We start from the raw sequence: 17,552 nt of genomic DNA on the forward strand, positions 1-17,552 counted from the left end.
TAATGACACCTTGTGAAAGTCAGATACAAGTTTCCCTAGTGTTTGGCTTAAACAGTTGTTTCAGGATTTCATGTTCAGTGGGTATTTACTTTGATTAATATTCTGATGGAGCTTGTTGTATGTTTTGTGTAGTAAGAATTAAGAAACCCAATCTGAAAAGGTGGGTTTTTTTTGGCTTAAGTTTCTGGAAGGGTGCTGGCACAGCTATATACAGAAAAACACAACTGTAATGAGAACTACCCATAATAATTGAGTTACTCATAAGTCCTCCTTATAGTCTTAAACCATTCCTTTCTCGGGAATCTAGCTAAGAAAAGATTGGTGTGGGAGCCTCCCCGAAAAGCTCGCCAGATGCTGGTTTCCCGGATCAAGGAAGGGACTGTCTGTAGCTGAATCCCGTGGCTCTTGCAGCACTTACAGATCAAAGCTGCCTTCTGTTTCTCAAGCTAGGCAGCTGTCTCACAGTGGTTGCAGGTGTAATGCACTCTCAGTATTAAGTACTGTTTAATGAGTAATTCTTAACTCTACCTTCATTTTCTGGGTGAATCCAAAATTATAGCTGTCTGTGGAATGCGTCACTCCCATGGTCTGGAATTGCTCATTTAATCTTGATGGCCTGGATAACAGAAGCGAGAGGGAGAAGCAAAGGAATTTTCCGTATAATGCCATGAGCAGATACGGGGGAAATGGACTAAAAATCCACTGATAACAGCTATTTAAGATCCAACAAAACCCCCACTGTTGCAAACTTAGAGCAAAGGCACTAAAATTCAGGGCTGCTTGCTAGCTCTGCTGGTCATTTACCACTTCAGTATGGTATCAGGGAACCAGCAGAGTGCAATTTGAATTACCCAAGGCTGTTCTGGGATATTTTGAAAAAAGATAGCCGCTCCACAAGAGTTCTGTTGAGGATTGAAAGGCATATTAACAGTGGTTTGTGGTTTGTACTATGAAGACATACAAAAGATCTAAGCTTATCTGAATAAAGGCAAATAGGCAAACTTTGCCTGGATTCACAGCAAGGCCCATTAGTTTGCTTGTTCCTCCTATGCTTGTCCATAATGTAATGTATTTTGTAGAAACGAGAAGTGTATGTGCACAACATGTACTATATTTCAGTAGGACTTGCCATAGAAAAGCTAAAAAGTCATACAGGGGAATGCTGGTCACTGAAATAGGGAGTTCGATCATGAGTTTTATGAAGATGATGAGATGCAGTAAGTGCTACTGGGATTACAAAGAAAGGCAGAAAGGCGGACTTCACATTTGCTCAGAGAATAATCCTCATACTTTTAAAAGGCAAATTAAAGACGAGAATCCCAGGTGAGAGTGTATCTTAGTATTGCAGGTGGAGATACTGTATGTGTCATAGCAGGTTTGCCAGGTGTTAAGTTAGAACAGATTTGTTCAGACAGGCCTTAGAAACTTTGTTGGAATTTGTCCAGAGACTGTTAACTGTACGGAGTGCACAAGCTTTAACCTGCCCTTGTTCATCTGTTACTTAAAAGATACTTCGGGTATATAGGACTTGAGTGTGGTTTGTTTGTTGGTTTTTGTTTTTGTGTTTGTTTGTTTTTTTTTTTTAATGTGTACACTTGAGATGGCTTAAGTATATGGAGGGATATCTGGGGGTCTGTAGCACTGCAGAGCCCTAGCTGTGATGTAAAGCTGTGGCCTGCAGTGATTGCAGGTTCTAACATCACAGTCTGAGGAAAAGCGGGTTTTATCAAGATGAAGTTCCACATGTTGGGACTGGTAGTTTCTGTGGAACAGGACTCCAGATTAAAGACAAAGACAGCTGCAATTATTTCATTTCTTGAAAATTAGGACTGTCCCTAGGGCTTTTAGCAAATCATCACTGTAACAGGTCCTATAGTACTGTGCCCTTTTATTTGGGCATTACTATGCTAGACTTATCTCAACAGTAATGTGTCTGTTTAATAGGCGATCACTGCTTTTCCTCAATAAAGTGGTCTGACACAGTTCTATACAGCATTTATTCTTAAACTTGTTTCAGAATAGCCTTTGTTAGCACCTCTATTTGCAGCTTTCCAATAATAGAAATAGGTTTCTGTGTATTTTTCATGTTACCTACTGCACCACAGGGATGAATTGTTTCGACAGAGCCTGGCTAAACTTCGAGAGCAGATAGTAAAGGCAAATACACTGGTGAGAGAAGCAAACTTCTTAGCAGAAGAAATGAGTAAACTGACAGATTATCAAGTAACACTTCAGATCCCTGCTGAAAACCTCAGTGCCAACAAAAAGGTAACGACAGCAGAGAATGCTGGAAAACATAGTTTTATGGCTAATCTAAAATATGTAGATGTATGTAACGTTCATCTAACTTCAGGCCATAAAATGTTACTTTTGTTAGATTATGTGTAGGCAAAATATGGGTGCTACCTGACTTTAATATATTGAAAGTGAATAATTATAAGTAATAGATGGGTACACATAGCATTAAGCATGGCTCTTGCTGAACTTTCAAGTTGTATGATTGCCATATGCACATGCAGTTTGTGAACAGACGTTTGTGTTCTATTACTGTAAAACCTGCATTTTAGTTATGTTTGCAAAAATTGCCAGTTTTTATTACAGATGCCTACAACTTTTGTATTAAGGATTTTCTAGTTGTAGTGCTGCTACAATATGGCAATATTGTAAATATAAGGATAGCAATTAGGATAATGTCCTTCTCATAAGTGATTTGACTGAGAGTGTTAATGTTCCTGTGTGAAAATGGTAGTTGTCCAAGAAGGACAAAGAGGTCTGGAGCCTCAGAGATGCATAGGCTATGCTGTGTTTGAGGATGAGAAGATAGTGTGGCCGGCATGCAGGGTATGTTCTGTATTTTATACCTTTTTTATTCATTCTGCATGTTCTATATTTTATTCCTTTTTCAGAATGCAGTTTGACTGAAGAGTTAAACTACTCACATACACCTTTCCCACAGTAATTATTTTTTTCCTCTGATTTAGAGGGGTGCAATAGTAAGTGAGCCTGCTATTCAAGTGAGAAGAAAAGGAAAAGGTACTCAAGTGTGGACCATTGAGAAACTAGAGAACAAATTGATTGACATGAGAGACCTCTATCAAGAGTGGAAGGAGAAAATTCCTGAGGTATTGTATATATTTTCTGAAAGGAATCAGAGATTGAGTTTGTCTTCTTGTAACCCCTTTTAATATGTTGTACAGATAAAGTGCAATGATTTTGTATATGAAAGGGTAGGGTATTGTATTTTTAAAAAAAGAAAAAAGGGCAACTATGAATAATACTAAATATTCAAAATGCCCATGTGTAATAAAACACAGGTATGTCCTATGGTCACTTACATTCTTAGATACAAGTGTGCTGATGTAGTGACTCATGATACTACAAAGAGTTTACCTGGCATAATATAGGTGCCATGCAGATAGGTACCAGCTCTGAATGGAAGCAGCAAGCTGCATTAGAAATAAGATGATTAAACTGTGGTTGGTATCAAAGCTAGCAAGGATGCTGCTTAGATACACTCAAGGTGGAGAACATATTAGTGAAGTAGAACTTAATCTTAAAATGTGAAATATCTGTAATTTCACTGTATATCTCCCAACCTTATAGCAGTGAAGAAATCAATTGAAGATACTTAGTCTATATCAGTGTCTCCATCAAAACTAAGTGGTGCTTCCTGAGAATTTTAGTAGTGTGTCAGCCTTGGCAAATAAGCGTGAGCCTTGTCAGAAGCTTGCTTATTTACTGACAAGAGATAGACATGAGATTTGGTGTTTCAGAAGACGTCCTCTAAGTATCCAGGTAGAAGTGCATAAGAAGTATATCTTGCTGTCTTGTGGCTGATAAGGAGCACCTAAATTACTTGTGTGACGAATCATCCTCAAATATGTTTGATAGCTGTTGTGCCTTTATCATGTGTCTTGGACGGGACATTGGGAATCTCTGAAGTCATAGCACAGGGGAGGTCAAGCACTTCATCTGTGCCCATTGAAGACAATGATGATTTTGCTGCTGAGTTTAGTAAGAACTGATGGCACATCCTTTGGCTATATTATGTCTGCTTGAGCCAGGATTGTCCTTGCCATCACCTATGTCATCCATAATGCATGATGTATTCTATGTGCTACATAGAAACATGTAGGTCAAATGTTTTGAAGACGAAAGAGGAGAAGGGAAGGAGCTGACAGGTCCGCTGAGGAGAGCATATCATGCTGGGAATCTGCATGAATTCTTTGTGGCTGTATATAGGATACTCGCATAGAAAATGCTGCAGATGTGATCTCAGCTCTGTGGGAGTCATGAGAACACTTGTAAGGCTTAGGTGGGAGTCATTCTGCACCTTCCCTTTGCCCTTGTAGTGGTACCCAGCAGCCAGGCCAGCTACTCAACCTGAGGATGATTTGTCCTCTCATTTAAAGAGTGTAAACAGAGCAGAAAAGTAAGGTGACACTTCTTGAAATCAATGGCTATTGTGCTTGCTCATGGTAAAATTTACTTTGTCTTGACATCACTAAAAAATGTAGGTCATCGTATTACTATATCCCATAATAAAGAAAGGATGTATAATGTCTTACCTCAAGGATTTCATTTCAGATTTATGATGTGCTTCTAGTCTCTTTCTACTTGTGTAATGGGAAGGAACAGCAAAGATTGGCAGTGACTTAATTTTTGTGCCGTGATCTCGTATTACGGGGTTATTTGATTCTGTGTTCCCACGCTTACAATTTTTGACATAACTTTTGCGATCTTTAACACAGATAAGGAAGCTCATTGGCAAAAGAGGTGATCCTTTTTACGAAGCGCAAGAGAATCACAACTTAATTGGCGTTGCAAACGTGTTTTTGGAGTGCCTGTTCTCGGACGTTAAGCTGCAGTATGCCGTGCCCATCATCAGCCAGCAGGGGGAGGTAAAGCCAAACGGCGCCCTGACGTATGGCGGGCTGGGCGCACTCCTCTGGGCCCCTCCCTGCGGGGGCCGCGTGGCTCCCTGCTGGGAGGCTTCATCTCCACCGAATTTTTAACAAGCAAATAATGCTTAGTGTCTTGTTTCCCAGTGAACAAGTGTTTTGCAAAGAGCTATGTATGTTTTCTGTTTAATTGTTTACAATCGCCCAGCTATGAAATTAGTAGAATAAAATGCTTAGTGTCAATGTAGGTAACTGAGCAAAACCCAGGATATTAAGGTTCTGATGTACAGTCATGACACTTTCTGCCTTTTCTGTTGTGTGTGAATTAAAAAGGTCAGTAGTTCTGTATACAAATAATTAATTTTTGTATTCCTTTCTCCTCTTTTTTGACACTGTTGCTTTTCATTTGGTAGAGCTGTTCAGTTCTGTTCCTGCGCACCTCCTAGAGTTAGATATTTACCATCTTAATGTCTTTAAGTCCCTTGTGCACAGGTTCTTAGTATTTGTCTTGCCTTAGGTTGCAGGACGGTTGCATGTTGAAGTAATGCGAGTCACTGGGTCTGTCCCAGAACGTGTAGTAGAAGGAGATGACTCATCTGAGAACTCCAGTGAGAGTGGGAGTCTGGAAGTCATGGATAACAATGGAGAAATTATTCATAGAGCAAAAAAGCTCTCCTGCAGGGTAAGTGAGAACACATGATGAAGTTAACAGTTTCAGGCCTTTGTAACTATGTAATTGGTCTGGTGTAAAGTACTAAGCTATGTAGGCTATTGCTCACTTAAAATTATCTACAGCAAAAAGAGAGACTTTTGCTGTTCCGGTTCAGTGTAGGTCAGTCTAACTGGCTGTGGCTGCCAGTGGCTGTGAATTAGTTTCCATTAGTTTCAAGTATATGGAGGTCTACATCATAAATACTGACATAAGGACTGTCCTTCTTGGCACGCACAGAAGGGAAAAGTTTTTCTATGTAACCATCTCCTATGGTTTGTTTCATTATCTAGTGTTACAATTACGAGTGGTGTCTGGGTTTCATTTTTTCCATGAAGAAGAGGTTCATTCTCCACTTGAGCATATCAACTTCCACAAAGAAAACATGTACATGGGTGGGCTAGTTAGGTGCATGTAACTGCTATCCTTGCATCTGTGTTTCTGTGTATGCAAAATGTAGATTTCCTAGATAAGGAACATCCTTAGAAAGTAATTGCAGGTGTCCTTTAAAAATTCTTCTTGCCTGTTGGTACTTTGGATTAAATACTTAGTTTTTTTCTTCTTCAACTTAGAGCTGAAGAAGAAACAATCGTATTTATGAGAACAACTGTTTTGTTTCCTCAGGTAAAAATAAAAGAAGCAACCGGACTGCCACCTAATCTCTCCAATTTTGTCTTTTGTCAATATACATTTTGGGATCAATGTGAGTCAACAGTAGCGGCACCAGTGGTAGATCCAGATGTGCCTTCACCTCAGAGCAAGGATGCTCATTTTACAGTGACCTTCTCCCATTGTAAGGTAACTATTTTTATTACAAAATAGTGTTACTGGGAGGATGGTATGTTTGAGATATAAGCTAGAATTTGAGCCTTTGTTTCACTGGGGGAAGAAGGAAGGAATCAAGTCATATAACTAATGACTTTTGACTATACTTTAGAATGCCGTAATATTTCATTTCATCACCTCTTTGAAATACAGCAAAATGAAAAAAAAAAAACTTTCAATTATTGGTCTCTTAAATTCAGATGTCATCTTTAATGCGTGGAAGAAACTAGTTTATATAATGACATCTTATTATATACTTGTTTGGTAAGCTCAGCAACTTAAAGATCATTGGAGCTGTGACTTTGTTTTTATGGAGATCTTCAAAGCATGAAATGCAGTATGCAGAAGCAGGAATTGCTGAGATGAGATGTTTCACAACTTTCTTGACCTGAGTCAAGCTTTATGGTCCGAACCATAGGGTTTTAGTGTGCAGGTAGTTAGTTGTTTGGTGTGTCCTTAGAAACTAGTTGAGGAGATAGAATTATTTCATTTGATTGGATATGATTTGTTTTTCTCATTGCCAGGACTATGTGGTGAATGTCACAGAGGAGTTTTTGGAGTTCATTTCAGAAGGAGCTCTTGCTATTGAGGTGTGGGGTCACAGATGTACTGGCAATGGCAGTTCTGTCTGGGAAGTTGATTCTCTTCATGCTAAAACTAGGACACTGAGAGACAGGTACAATTAAATTACACATGAATGTTTCCATCAGCTTTCTAAAGCTTTCTAGTATTTGTGGTGCACAAAATATACTTTGGTGAGGCAACCATTAGATTTTTTGGGGGATGTCTTTTTAGGTGGAATGAAGTAACTCGAAGAATAGAAATGTGGATTTCCATACAAGAATTGAATGAGATGGGAGAATATACTGCAGTTGAACTCCATCAGGCAAAAGATGTAAACACAGGGGGGATTTTCCAGCTTAGGCAGGTACGTATCTTTTCCCTGTCGTCTTACTCATGCTCAAATTGATTCTTAATTTTATTCTTAGTTTCTCTCTATTTTTCTCTCTCCCTCTCTTTCTTTCTTTCTTTCTATCTCTCAATTACCTGCTCAGGGTCATTCTCGCAGAGTTCAGGTGACAGTGAAACCCGTACAACATTCGGGAACGTTGCCTCTCATGGTAGAAGCAATTCTTTCAGTCTCTATAGGTGGTGTGACTGCCAGATCAACCAAGCTGCAAAGGGGCTTGGACAGCTACCAGGTAAGACAGTTACTTTTTCATGTGTTGATTTTTGTTTTGTTCTGTTTTGTTTTGCTCTTCTAGAGCCAGTCCAACATAGTTCCGTAAGGGACCTGATATGTCCCTTGATACGCACACTGATGCATGATATGTAATTCTGCAGTTTTACACAGGTTTGAGCCTAATATGTACAATGTGAACATACGGTGCTAAATCTGCTTCTTTTTTTACTTATAATTTGGTGTGTAACTGATAAAGAGCCAAATGTGATATTTGAGTATACACAAGACAGCAGCAATATCGAAACCGTTCTTACCTTTGTGTGTTGAGGTGATTAATGGTAGATTCCTAGCTCCATTAGTTTCCCTCCCTTACAAGGATGGTAAAAATTGAGGAGGGGAAAAGCGGAGGCGGGGGAGCGGAATAGAGAAAATGTCCTATAGTGAAGATACTGTTTATCTTTTCAAAAAGGACTGAGCTGTTACTTGATCAAAATCAGAAATAGCCATTACTGAATGTGAAAGGGCTATTTCATTTAGCAGAAAAAGTTCTGAAGAAGTATAAATGGCTTCAAGCTGACACTGGACAAATTCATATTTGAAATAAAGCATGCTTTTAATAGCAGTTGCAAAGAACAAGCAGAATGGGCCAGTCCGGGAAGAGAGGTGCCTTTTGTCAGAAGGGTTGCGTTCAGAACCACAAGTAATTAGAGCCTTAAATACAGGTGAAACTGTAAAACTTGAAGATTGGTGATATGCTTGCTCAGTCCTTTCTCTGGCACTGTATTCTGTGATAATTTGTTTTAATAAATATATTCACTAATGCTCAAATCATAGCTCAGATGCTGTAGTCTGTAATGAAAAAAAATCTGCCTCTACCTGTTAATAAGACTGGTTATTTGAATGTTGTAAATTTAACATTTCACAAGTTTTTTTTTTGTGACAGAAATGTTTGTATTCATGTTTTGGGTTATTTCTGTGAGTTTGTTTAGAGAAATGCATGTTCTTTTGTGTTTTACGAAATTTATTTTCTCCTACCAGAAGGAGGAGGATGATGGTGGTGATATGGATAGTTACCAGGTATTGCTGCTGTTGCTGTCAATCCTGTGGCATGGGGCACAGCTAATGCTAATAGCCAGCAACTTTCAAATGAACAAGCCTACTGGAGCAAGCAAAAGTGGCTTTGAAATATATGTGTATATATATATGCTGTGCATTTAAGAGGCTACCTGGGCTATAAAACACTGCTATTTCAGTTTACCTCGTGACTTTATACTCTTGCAGTGTGCTCTCTTCTCTAGTACTCGGCAGTCAGCTCTCCTAACTGGCTACATGAATTGCTATGTATGTAAAAGCCTAGAAACTGTAATGTAGAATGAAAGCAATTCCCAGTGACTATCATAGGGAAAAGAACAACCACCTGCAGTTGCAGGCATCTTTCCCAACCAAATTATACAGCATAGGGGTTTTATTTGTTTTCTAAAGAAAACATTGTAACCTTTTAAGTTGTGCAGTTTTCTGAAATGCTGGGGGGGGGGGGGGGGGGGGTGAAGAAGGGGGGTGGGGGGGGGTGGGTGGAATACAGAAGCTTCAGTGAAGCAATTTTTTTATCTACACAAAAACAAACCTTGAGCCTGGCTTTTTCTGTGATAAATAAATATAGGACAGTCACAGTTTAGAAAGCATAACAGAAGAATAATCATTTAAAAGGCAATGAACGGCAGAAGAGGAAATGCCTCAAAAAATAAAACACAGTACAGATCTCTACATGGAAGTCTTATTTCTAGTAGGCAGCTTTACAGAAGTAAAACCAGTTAGGTGAGAATACTGACATTCCTTAAGATAACATGTTAGGTTTTACAGCAATCTCAAAGATATCTGTTATGTACTAACTTCTTGCGGGCTGTTTATGCGCTTCCTGACTTATCACAGAGAAGAACGAACCAGATTTTCTGTGATACCACAAAGCATGATTGCATGACGGGTTTTGTTTGCATGAGAAATCTTTTAATTGCACTGATAGCAGCTGCTAGCAATGGAATTTTGTGCAGGTTTCAGGGCGTACTGACCTGTCTAATCTTCAGGCGAACTTACGATCAACTGATGATACCTGTTTTTGCTAGTCCATATGCTGTTAAAAAATTTGATTGCCACTTCTATAAGTAATTAGCCTATGGTGTGTAATTCTGATCAGCAACTAAGGCAGTCACATTCTTTTCCTCCTGTTGGAATTTGAGACTTGAAAGCAAATAAGCTTCCACTCATGGGTGATGAGGTACTTAATCGGTGTGCATGTCATTCGGGGAAAAAGTTTTCTGCATCATGCAAGCTGTTTAGTACCAATTCTGATGAAATTATCACAAAATTCACTGCCCTTTAATCTTAACCACGCAGCCTAATAACTTTTTTTCTCTTTCCATGTTAGGAAGAAGATTTAAACTGTGTACGAGAAAGGTGGTCTGATGCATTGATAAAACGCAGAGAATACTTGGATGAGCAGATTCAAAAGATCAGCAATAAACAAGGTCTGAAGCTTAAAATCCCTATTGTAAGTGCTTTATTCCCTATACCACAAAAAATGTGTCTCATCTATATTATTAATCTCTTTCTCTGTAGAAAAATCTGAGGATGATATAGAACGAGAAGCCCGTCTGGTTGAGCAGTGGGTAGGACTGACAGAAGAGAGGAATGCAGTGTTTGTTCCAGCACCAGGCAGTGGAATTCCCGGTGCCCCTGCAAATTGGTATGTTCAGAAAAAGCAATGGTGTGGTTAGCTTTTTCTACATGAACATTACACACTACAGGGTAAAAATCTGAGGATGTTGTAGAGCTTTCTATGTTTTCTTGTAATGCTACTAATTACACTCAAGCTGCAGAAGGCTTAGAAGGTCAGGTGCTGGTTAAGATGTAAGAAAAGTTTGCTTAGTTAACATATTACATAAAGTAGCTTTGAGATAGCTTTCCAGGTTTGAAAATCACATTTGAATTTAACATAGTATTTTACACTTTTTCAAAATTCTGAGAGAGTTATCCTGTACTTTGACTCCTTTCAAAAAAGGAGGGGTTCAAAAATGAATGGTTGAACACGTGGTAATCTCACTAATATGGGGTGGGGAGGGAAGAAATTCTGATTTTAAAGGATGTGTTCTCTTTTCTCATTTGATTTCCTTTAAATCTGTGTTTTAACTAAGATTGTTGGAACTGATATGTTAGTTTGGGGAAAGTGTTGACAAGAAATATGGCCCTAATCAAGTCTGCGCTGATTTCTGTGATAATACCCAATATCTCTTCATCATTGGGTGAATGATGTAGTGATAATCTTTCCTTGCCATTTTTTTCCGTTATCCACCTGAAGTGTGCTGTGGTATCCTGGTTTTGGCTGGGAGAGAGTTAATTTTCTTCCTAATAGCTGGTGTAGGGCTGTGTTTTGGATTTAGTATGGGAAGAATGTTGATAATGCACACTGATGGTTTTAGTTGTTGCTGAATAGTTGTAGTGCTTATACTCAGTCAAGGACTTTTCAGCTTCCCGTGCTCTGCCAGCAGGGAGGTGCGCAGGAAGCTGGGAGGGGGCACAAGCCAGGACAGCTGACCCAGACTCGCCAAAGGGATATTCCCTACAATATAATGTCATGCTCAGTATATCAACTGGAATTGGTCAGGGGGTGAGAATCACTGCTTGGGGATGGGCTATTGATCACGCAGGAAGCTGGGAGGGGGCACAAGCCAGGACAGCTGACCCAGACTCGCCAAAGGGATATTCCCTACAATATAATGTCATGCTCAGTATATCAACTGGAATTGGTCAGGGGGTGAGAATCACTGCTTGGGGATGGGCTATTGATCACTGGCTGGCGAGCAATTGTTGCATTGTGTATCACTTGTTTTTGTATGTTGCTTTATCAGTATTATTACTACTGTTGTTATTATTATTATTTCCTTTTCCTTTGCTGTCCTATTAAACTGTTTTTATCTCAGCCCACCGTATTTTTTTCCCAATTCTCTCCCCTATCCCACCTCTGGGTGTGGGGAGATGAGTGAGCAGCTGTGTGATGCTTAGTTGCCGGCTGGGGCTAAACCACATGTGGTCATACAATGAAAAGTGTATTTATTGGTATAAAGACTATGCCTTGCCAGTAGTTACATATACAGTTGTTTGAAAGGTTGCTAACCTTTATGTACGAGATGACTACAACTAGTTAAGTTTATAGGGAACGCAACAGGATGTTTAAAACTGTCATCCTCCCAGCAACTGAAATGCGCTGTGTGGTGTGAATTAAGATTTGGTAAAGCACTACATTTGGCTGCTTGTGTAGATAAACAAAATGTTGTCTGTGCAACAGACATTCAAATTAGACCTCAAAATGTTGACAGTTTTAGTCATTGGTTACAGTTAATATGTCTCTTGCATAGAGATCTGTTTGTCCAAATTAGCTTAGGTAAAAATTTGCCTTCCTTGTTGATAGCAGTTTGTTTTGTTTCAGGATTCCACCTGCAGGAATGGAAACACATATACCTGTCCTCTTCCTTGATTTGAATGGTATGTTGTAACAGCAGATAAAGAAACTTGGGTGGCGGGGATGAGTTTGGATCAATAAACTGATAAATGGAAGAATGAGTCTGAAATGTCTAAGAAATCAAAGAAGTCCTGGCAATGGCACTGTCTGATATGGCTTGTAAAATGTTTTTTTCTTCTGATTCTCTCTGTTGGAATAATTAAGCACAACTATTTTAACTTAAAGCTAAAAACCGGGGAACATACAAGTGCAGGGATAGGCTGTACAACAGAAAATAGTGTAAGAGAGCAAGCTTAGTTTAAATCAAACAGCAGATAAGAAAATACTGTATGTGTTTTGATGTACAAATTCACATGTCATTAAAGCACTGATGGAGAATCTCCCAATGCTTCCAGACCTTCTTTCAATAAGTATCTGTAGAGTCTTAAACAGATGGTTTAATGAAGAGTGTGTTGGGACTATAATAAGTGTTTTGTTAGAGAGTCTAAATGCTCTCCTTTTGAAGGTATTTAGTTTTACATGTGAGAAGACTATTGGTGTATATTCTTAGGACATAGATACACTGTAAGCAACAAGAGATTAGAGGTAGCACCACACTTAAGGACTTGTTTAGGAAGCAAATTTGAAAGTATGAATTTGGACATAAAGCAGAGGAGGATCCACAGGCCTTGTCACATCCAGCACTTCAGTGGACTAGTAGACATTAATACCTGCTTTAGAAGTCACTTTTGGAAAGCCATAAACACTTTCCTTCATCTATGCTCACAAGAGGGGTTTTTTTTTTTTTTTTTCATTACCAGCAGAGATTAGCAGACAGGATTAACCAAGTAGGATATTGAAACAGTTGAGGGATCATTGCACAACTTTTTTTTGTTTAGCTAAAAGCCTGATGTAGACAGAACTGCTATTCTCAATTTAAAGATTCCCTGATATATCAGAAGTGGTTTAACTAAGAGATGAGCTGGTTAGGCTCACAGGTGGACAAATCAGAAATTTCCGGGCTGGGTAAGTTAATGTTATGAATACCTAGAAATAGTTCTGAATTTTGTTTATGTTACGTGAGAATGTGTTCAGGCTGAGTCTTAGCATGGGTTTACTTCCCTTCTTTTGTATGCTGAAGTAGTCTTCCAAATATCACATAGTAATAAGATTAATCAGGATTAAATGTATTATGAAATATAGGTAGGACTTTATTACAACTTGTATTACAATTTGCCTCTCTAATATCCTTTGGTATAAAACTATTTCATTCTTTGCACATTTGTTTCATTAGCTGATGACCTCAGTGCCAATGAACAACTTATAGGTCCCCATGCATCAGGAGTTAACTCAATACTACCAAAGGAGCATGGGAGTCCATTCTTTTATCTGCCGATCATAAAACACAGTGATGATGAGGTAAATTGTTAGCAAGCCTCCTTCTTGACAACTGCAGCTTATGTTAACACTTTATTCTTATGTTTTATTTTCTACTTGTATGTACTTATTATCTTTTTGTCTTAGAAGTAGCCTCTCTACCTAGTGCTGCCTTCATTTTCTGGCCTATTTATTTAGAAATTAAGAGGATAGGACTTGTTAGCTCTTCTGCCTTAATGCAGAGGTGACAAGTCGTAGCTCTTCTTGGCAAAGTAATAATTCAGCTGCCTGACTCAAAATCCCTTTTTCTTCTTTCCTCACCCCTTCATCATTCCTCTTGCAGGCTCTTGATTCTTCAGAGAAAGCCACTTCATTTATTGTGCACGCTAGACAAAGCTTAATATTTAAATAATTTTTTTCCTTCATAGTACACAAATACTTTTTTAAATATAAAGTTTGGGAATTGTTGGAAATTAATGGTTCTGAATCCATTTTGGAATTTCTTAACTCATTTCTTTCACATTCTGTGACAACTCAGGCTATTGCTTGAGAGACCATTTCCAGAATATATGGGATGTTGAAGTTGGAGAGGAGGCAGGGGGAAGATGATGTTCTGCAGGTTGGAAGCATGTTTATTTTGTATGGGCCGTTATAATGTAATCCAACACAGGTGGAAGATTTGATATTGAATTTAATAAACTTTTAATATAGTTGCAATATGATTTGTATTCCTTCCTGCAGTTTTGCTTCTGCTTTCCTTTCCATCTCCAGCTGTGTGAAGGCTTCCTTTTGGGGTAGGGTTTGCACAATGCAGGGATTGTGCTTACGATTGTGTTCCCCGATATCATAACACCTCTTTTATGCTTCTTCTGATAAATTCCTTACTATGAAAAGGAGGTTGGACCCTGCTTTGTTCAATGATACTTATTTTTCTTTCATTAAAGAATTGTTTCACTTCATGTTAAAATCATTACAAATTATACCTGTTGTTAGAGTAATTGAATCTTTGGTTTCTCTTTCCTTCATTTCATTTGTCTGCATAGGTTTCAGCCACTGCTGCTTGGGATTCTTCTGTTCATGATTCAGTGCACCTGAATAGAGTAACTCCTCAAAATGAGAGAATTTACTTAATAGTGAAAACTACAGTGCAGCTCAGCCATCCTGCTGCAATGGAACTGGTATTACGCAAAAGGATTGCAGCCAATATTTATAACAAGCAGGTAATAAGTAGTAGTAGTAGTAGTAGTAGTTGTTGTTGTCGTTGTTGTTATTACTGTTACTATTACTATTTTTGTTTCATATCATTAATTTGATGAATGTTTTCTTAGCTGCTTGCTTCAGTTTGTGTAAGTTTGATCTCTCCAATTCTTATGAAAGACAAATGAAAAATAGATCATTAAAGGTTGCAGTGAAGCTTTTCATGTCTTCTAATACTCCTTTGAACTGTCCATTTTTCAGCCTGATTTGTTTCAGGTGTAACAGGTGCTACTTTTGTAACAAGAAATTTACTTTCATGTCTATACAATTCGGTATGTTCTCTGATTCAGAGAAGTTTGCAGTAGCTTATCTAATACAAGGTCACTGTAGCCACTCTATTCCTGAAAGCATTTATGGGGCCTTCGAATGTTCAGTGTAAACACAATAGATCTTTTTTCTTTGTTTGCTACTTTCTGTTAATTACAAACTAGGTTTGCTCCCCACCACTACCCAAGTGTATACATTCTCTACTGCCTTTAACATGATGATTTTGGATAGAGTGTTTTCATTGGCTTCAAGGATGGTTGCTGTTCCCGTTGTTTCGCTGCTTTGTGGGTTTAGGCAATGAGGTGCGCTCTGAAATTACGTTCCTTTCTGTTTCCCAGATGACTGAGACCAAAAGTGTAGTTCCAAATCGCTTCAGATTTTGCAGTGCAGTGCAGGGAGGAGCACAAAACAGCTGTTGTACTTCTAAGCAACTTGCTAAGCAGATGAATCCCATGCCTTTTTGCATTTGGTGTGTTGTCCTTTGCTAGTTTCATTTGTCTTAAAATCCCTTATGAGGTGAAAGTTAAGTTTACTGTTAGTGATGTAAGGCCAACTAACCTGACAGTGAAGTACACTAAGCTTGGGATTACAACAGTGAAAACTCTGGTTACTATTGCAGTTATAGCTAGAAAGCAGAGTTATTCTTTGCTATTGCAAAAGGGATTTTCCACCTGTTTAACAGGTGGCTAACAAAATTGAGAAATGTTGGTATCTGTACATTAGAGACTTCTTACAGCCATAGTTTCTCAGTTACAAGTTACTACATGAGGATAGAGCATCAGTGCAAAATAGGAGGAAAAAGTTACTGACTGAACTTAGTATCATTGTGTATTGAGCCCAGGGCTGTAAAGAGTATGTAAAGGATCATTAATGCTAAAAAGGAACTTAATAAATTATGGTCCTGAAAAATGTACGGGTAAAATAGCTCTTTTGCATTGTGACCTTTTATTTCTTAGAATGTCATAAATAACCATTGTCAAAACAATAATTGAAAATTACTTTGTTTCTAGAGTTTTACCCAGAGCCTGAAAAGGAGAATATCCTTGAAAAATATATATTATGCCTGTGGAGTGACCTATGAAATAGTATCCAATATACCAAAGGTAAATTATACCATATTTCTGTGGTAAATTCACTGAAAAGAACAGAATGACCTACTGCAGTGAGTGATACTGATGGGGAAGTAAATGTCCTGCTTTGCTAATGGGAGGCAGCTTGCCAAAACGTATATCCTGAAGTTCAGTGTTGAGATCGTGTGTATCTTTAAACAGCTGAAAACTCTGGGGTTTTTATTTTCTCTTCTACTGCTTTAACTGAGTTCTTGTAGTAGAGCTATTTTTGAAATCATATTAGTGTCTACAGAGAGAATATAGAGGATACCCAGAGGGATGTTCAGGTCAGTGAAAACAGAACAGCTGCGAAAATGAGTTTACAGGAATATAAATTGCTTTTCATAGAAAAAGCTAGTACAAATTGTAAATGTACTATAAAATGTATCTTAAAGGTAAACAAAATGAACAAATGAAAACATAAATAGTCTTGTCACCATGTAATTGTCACTTTTGTGTGGTAGTACTTAAATTTTAAGCTCTAGAGAAATCACACAGAATATCTAAGATTTGGGAGGGAAGTTGCATTTACTTGCTTAGGAAGTTGTCATTAGTTATCCTTAACATATCCAATTTCAGGTTATATATGCATTATTCCTAGAAGTACATTGACTACAATAAATGTGCAAAACTTCTCCCAAGCATGACCTCTTCTTAGTTCAGCATCATTTACATCTGTGATGAAAAGTCCTGGACCATTTGTTATAATTAGGATTACTGATTAAATTAAGGATTATCGATTCATAGAATCATTAAGGTTGGAAAAGACCTTTAAGATCATCAAGTCCAACCATCAACCCAACACCACCATGCCCACTAAACCATGTCCCGAAGTGCCACGTCCACACATTTTTTGAAGACTTCCAGTGCCGGTAATTCCACCACCTCCCTGGGCAGCCTGTTCCAATGTTTGACCACTCTTTCAGTAAAGAATTTTTGCCTAATTCCCAGTCTAAACCTCCTCTGGCACAACTTGAGGCCATTTCCTCTCATCCTATTGCTAGTTACTTGGGAGAAGAGACCAACACCCACCTCACCACAACCCCATTTCAGGTAGTTGTAGAGAGGATTCAAATTAACTTCTGGATGGAGATAGTCTAAATAAGTGAATCAATATATTAAAACCAAGGGGCTTTAATTTTTAAAAACTTCAGTAGTGTAACTTGTATTTTAGGCTACAGAAGAAATTGAGGATCGCGAGACCTTAGCGCTGATGGCTGCAAGGAGTGAGAATGAGGGCACATCCGATGGTGAAACATACATTGAAAAGTACACACGTGGTGTGCTGCAAGTGGAGAACATTTTGAGCCTTGAACGACTAAGACAGGCAAGGAAAAGGCACTTATTGCATCTTTTGAACTGGATTATGAGAATTCAAGTAGAGATGATTGATCTTTTAAAAATACTGAGTGTTGCTTCTTTTTTAGTTTGG

General features: G+C 38.4%; 1 protein-coding gene across 1 annotated transcript in view; it reads left to right on the forward strand.

Moving 5' to 3' along the window:
* Positions 1 to 17,552, forward strand: part of KIF13A (kinesin family member 13A) — a 115,022-nt gene that overhangs the window by 84,326 nt on the left and 13,144 nt on the right. The window contains exons 17-32 of the mRNA XM_010285816.1: positions 2,106 to 2,268; positions 2,982 to 3,122; positions 4,752 to 4,901; positions 5,419 to 5,583; positions 6,235 to 6,408; positions 6,960 to 7,111; positions 7,231 to 7,363; positions 7,491 to 7,637; positions 8,657 to 8,695; positions 10,041 to 10,140; positions 10,232 to 10,358; positions 12,099 to 12,154; positions 13,405 to 13,529; positions 14,531 to 14,707; positions 16,022 to 16,114; positions 17,295 to 17,447. Of these exons, the coding sequence (XP_010284118.1) occupies positions 2,106 to 2,268; positions 2,982 to 3,122; positions 4,752 to 4,901; positions 5,419 to 5,583; positions 6,235 to 6,408; positions 6,960 to 7,111; positions 7,231 to 7,363; positions 7,491 to 7,637; positions 8,657 to 8,695; positions 10,041 to 10,140; positions 10,232 to 10,358; positions 12,099 to 12,154; positions 13,405 to 13,529; positions 14,531 to 14,707; positions 16,022 to 16,114; positions 17,295 to 17,447 (2,095 nt within the window). The remainder of the gene's footprint in view (positions 1 to 2,105; positions 2,269 to 2,981; positions 3,123 to 4,751; positions 4,902 to 5,418; positions 5,584 to 6,234; positions 6,409 to 6,959; positions 7,112 to 7,230; positions 7,364 to 7,490; positions 7,638 to 8,656; positions 8,696 to 10,040; positions 10,141 to 10,231; positions 10,359 to 12,098; positions 12,155 to 13,404; positions 13,530 to 14,530; positions 14,708 to 16,021; positions 16,115 to 17,294; positions 17,448 to 17,552) is intronic.

Source organism: Phaethon lepturus, unplaced genomic scaffold (assembly GCF_000687285.1).
Source record: "Phaethon lepturus isolate BGI_N335 unplaced genomic scaffold, ASM68728v1 scaffold10494, whole genome shotgun sequence".
Taxonomy (NCBI): Eukaryota; Metazoa; Chordata; class Aves; order Phaethontiformes; family Phaethontidae; genus Phaethon; species Phaethon lepturus.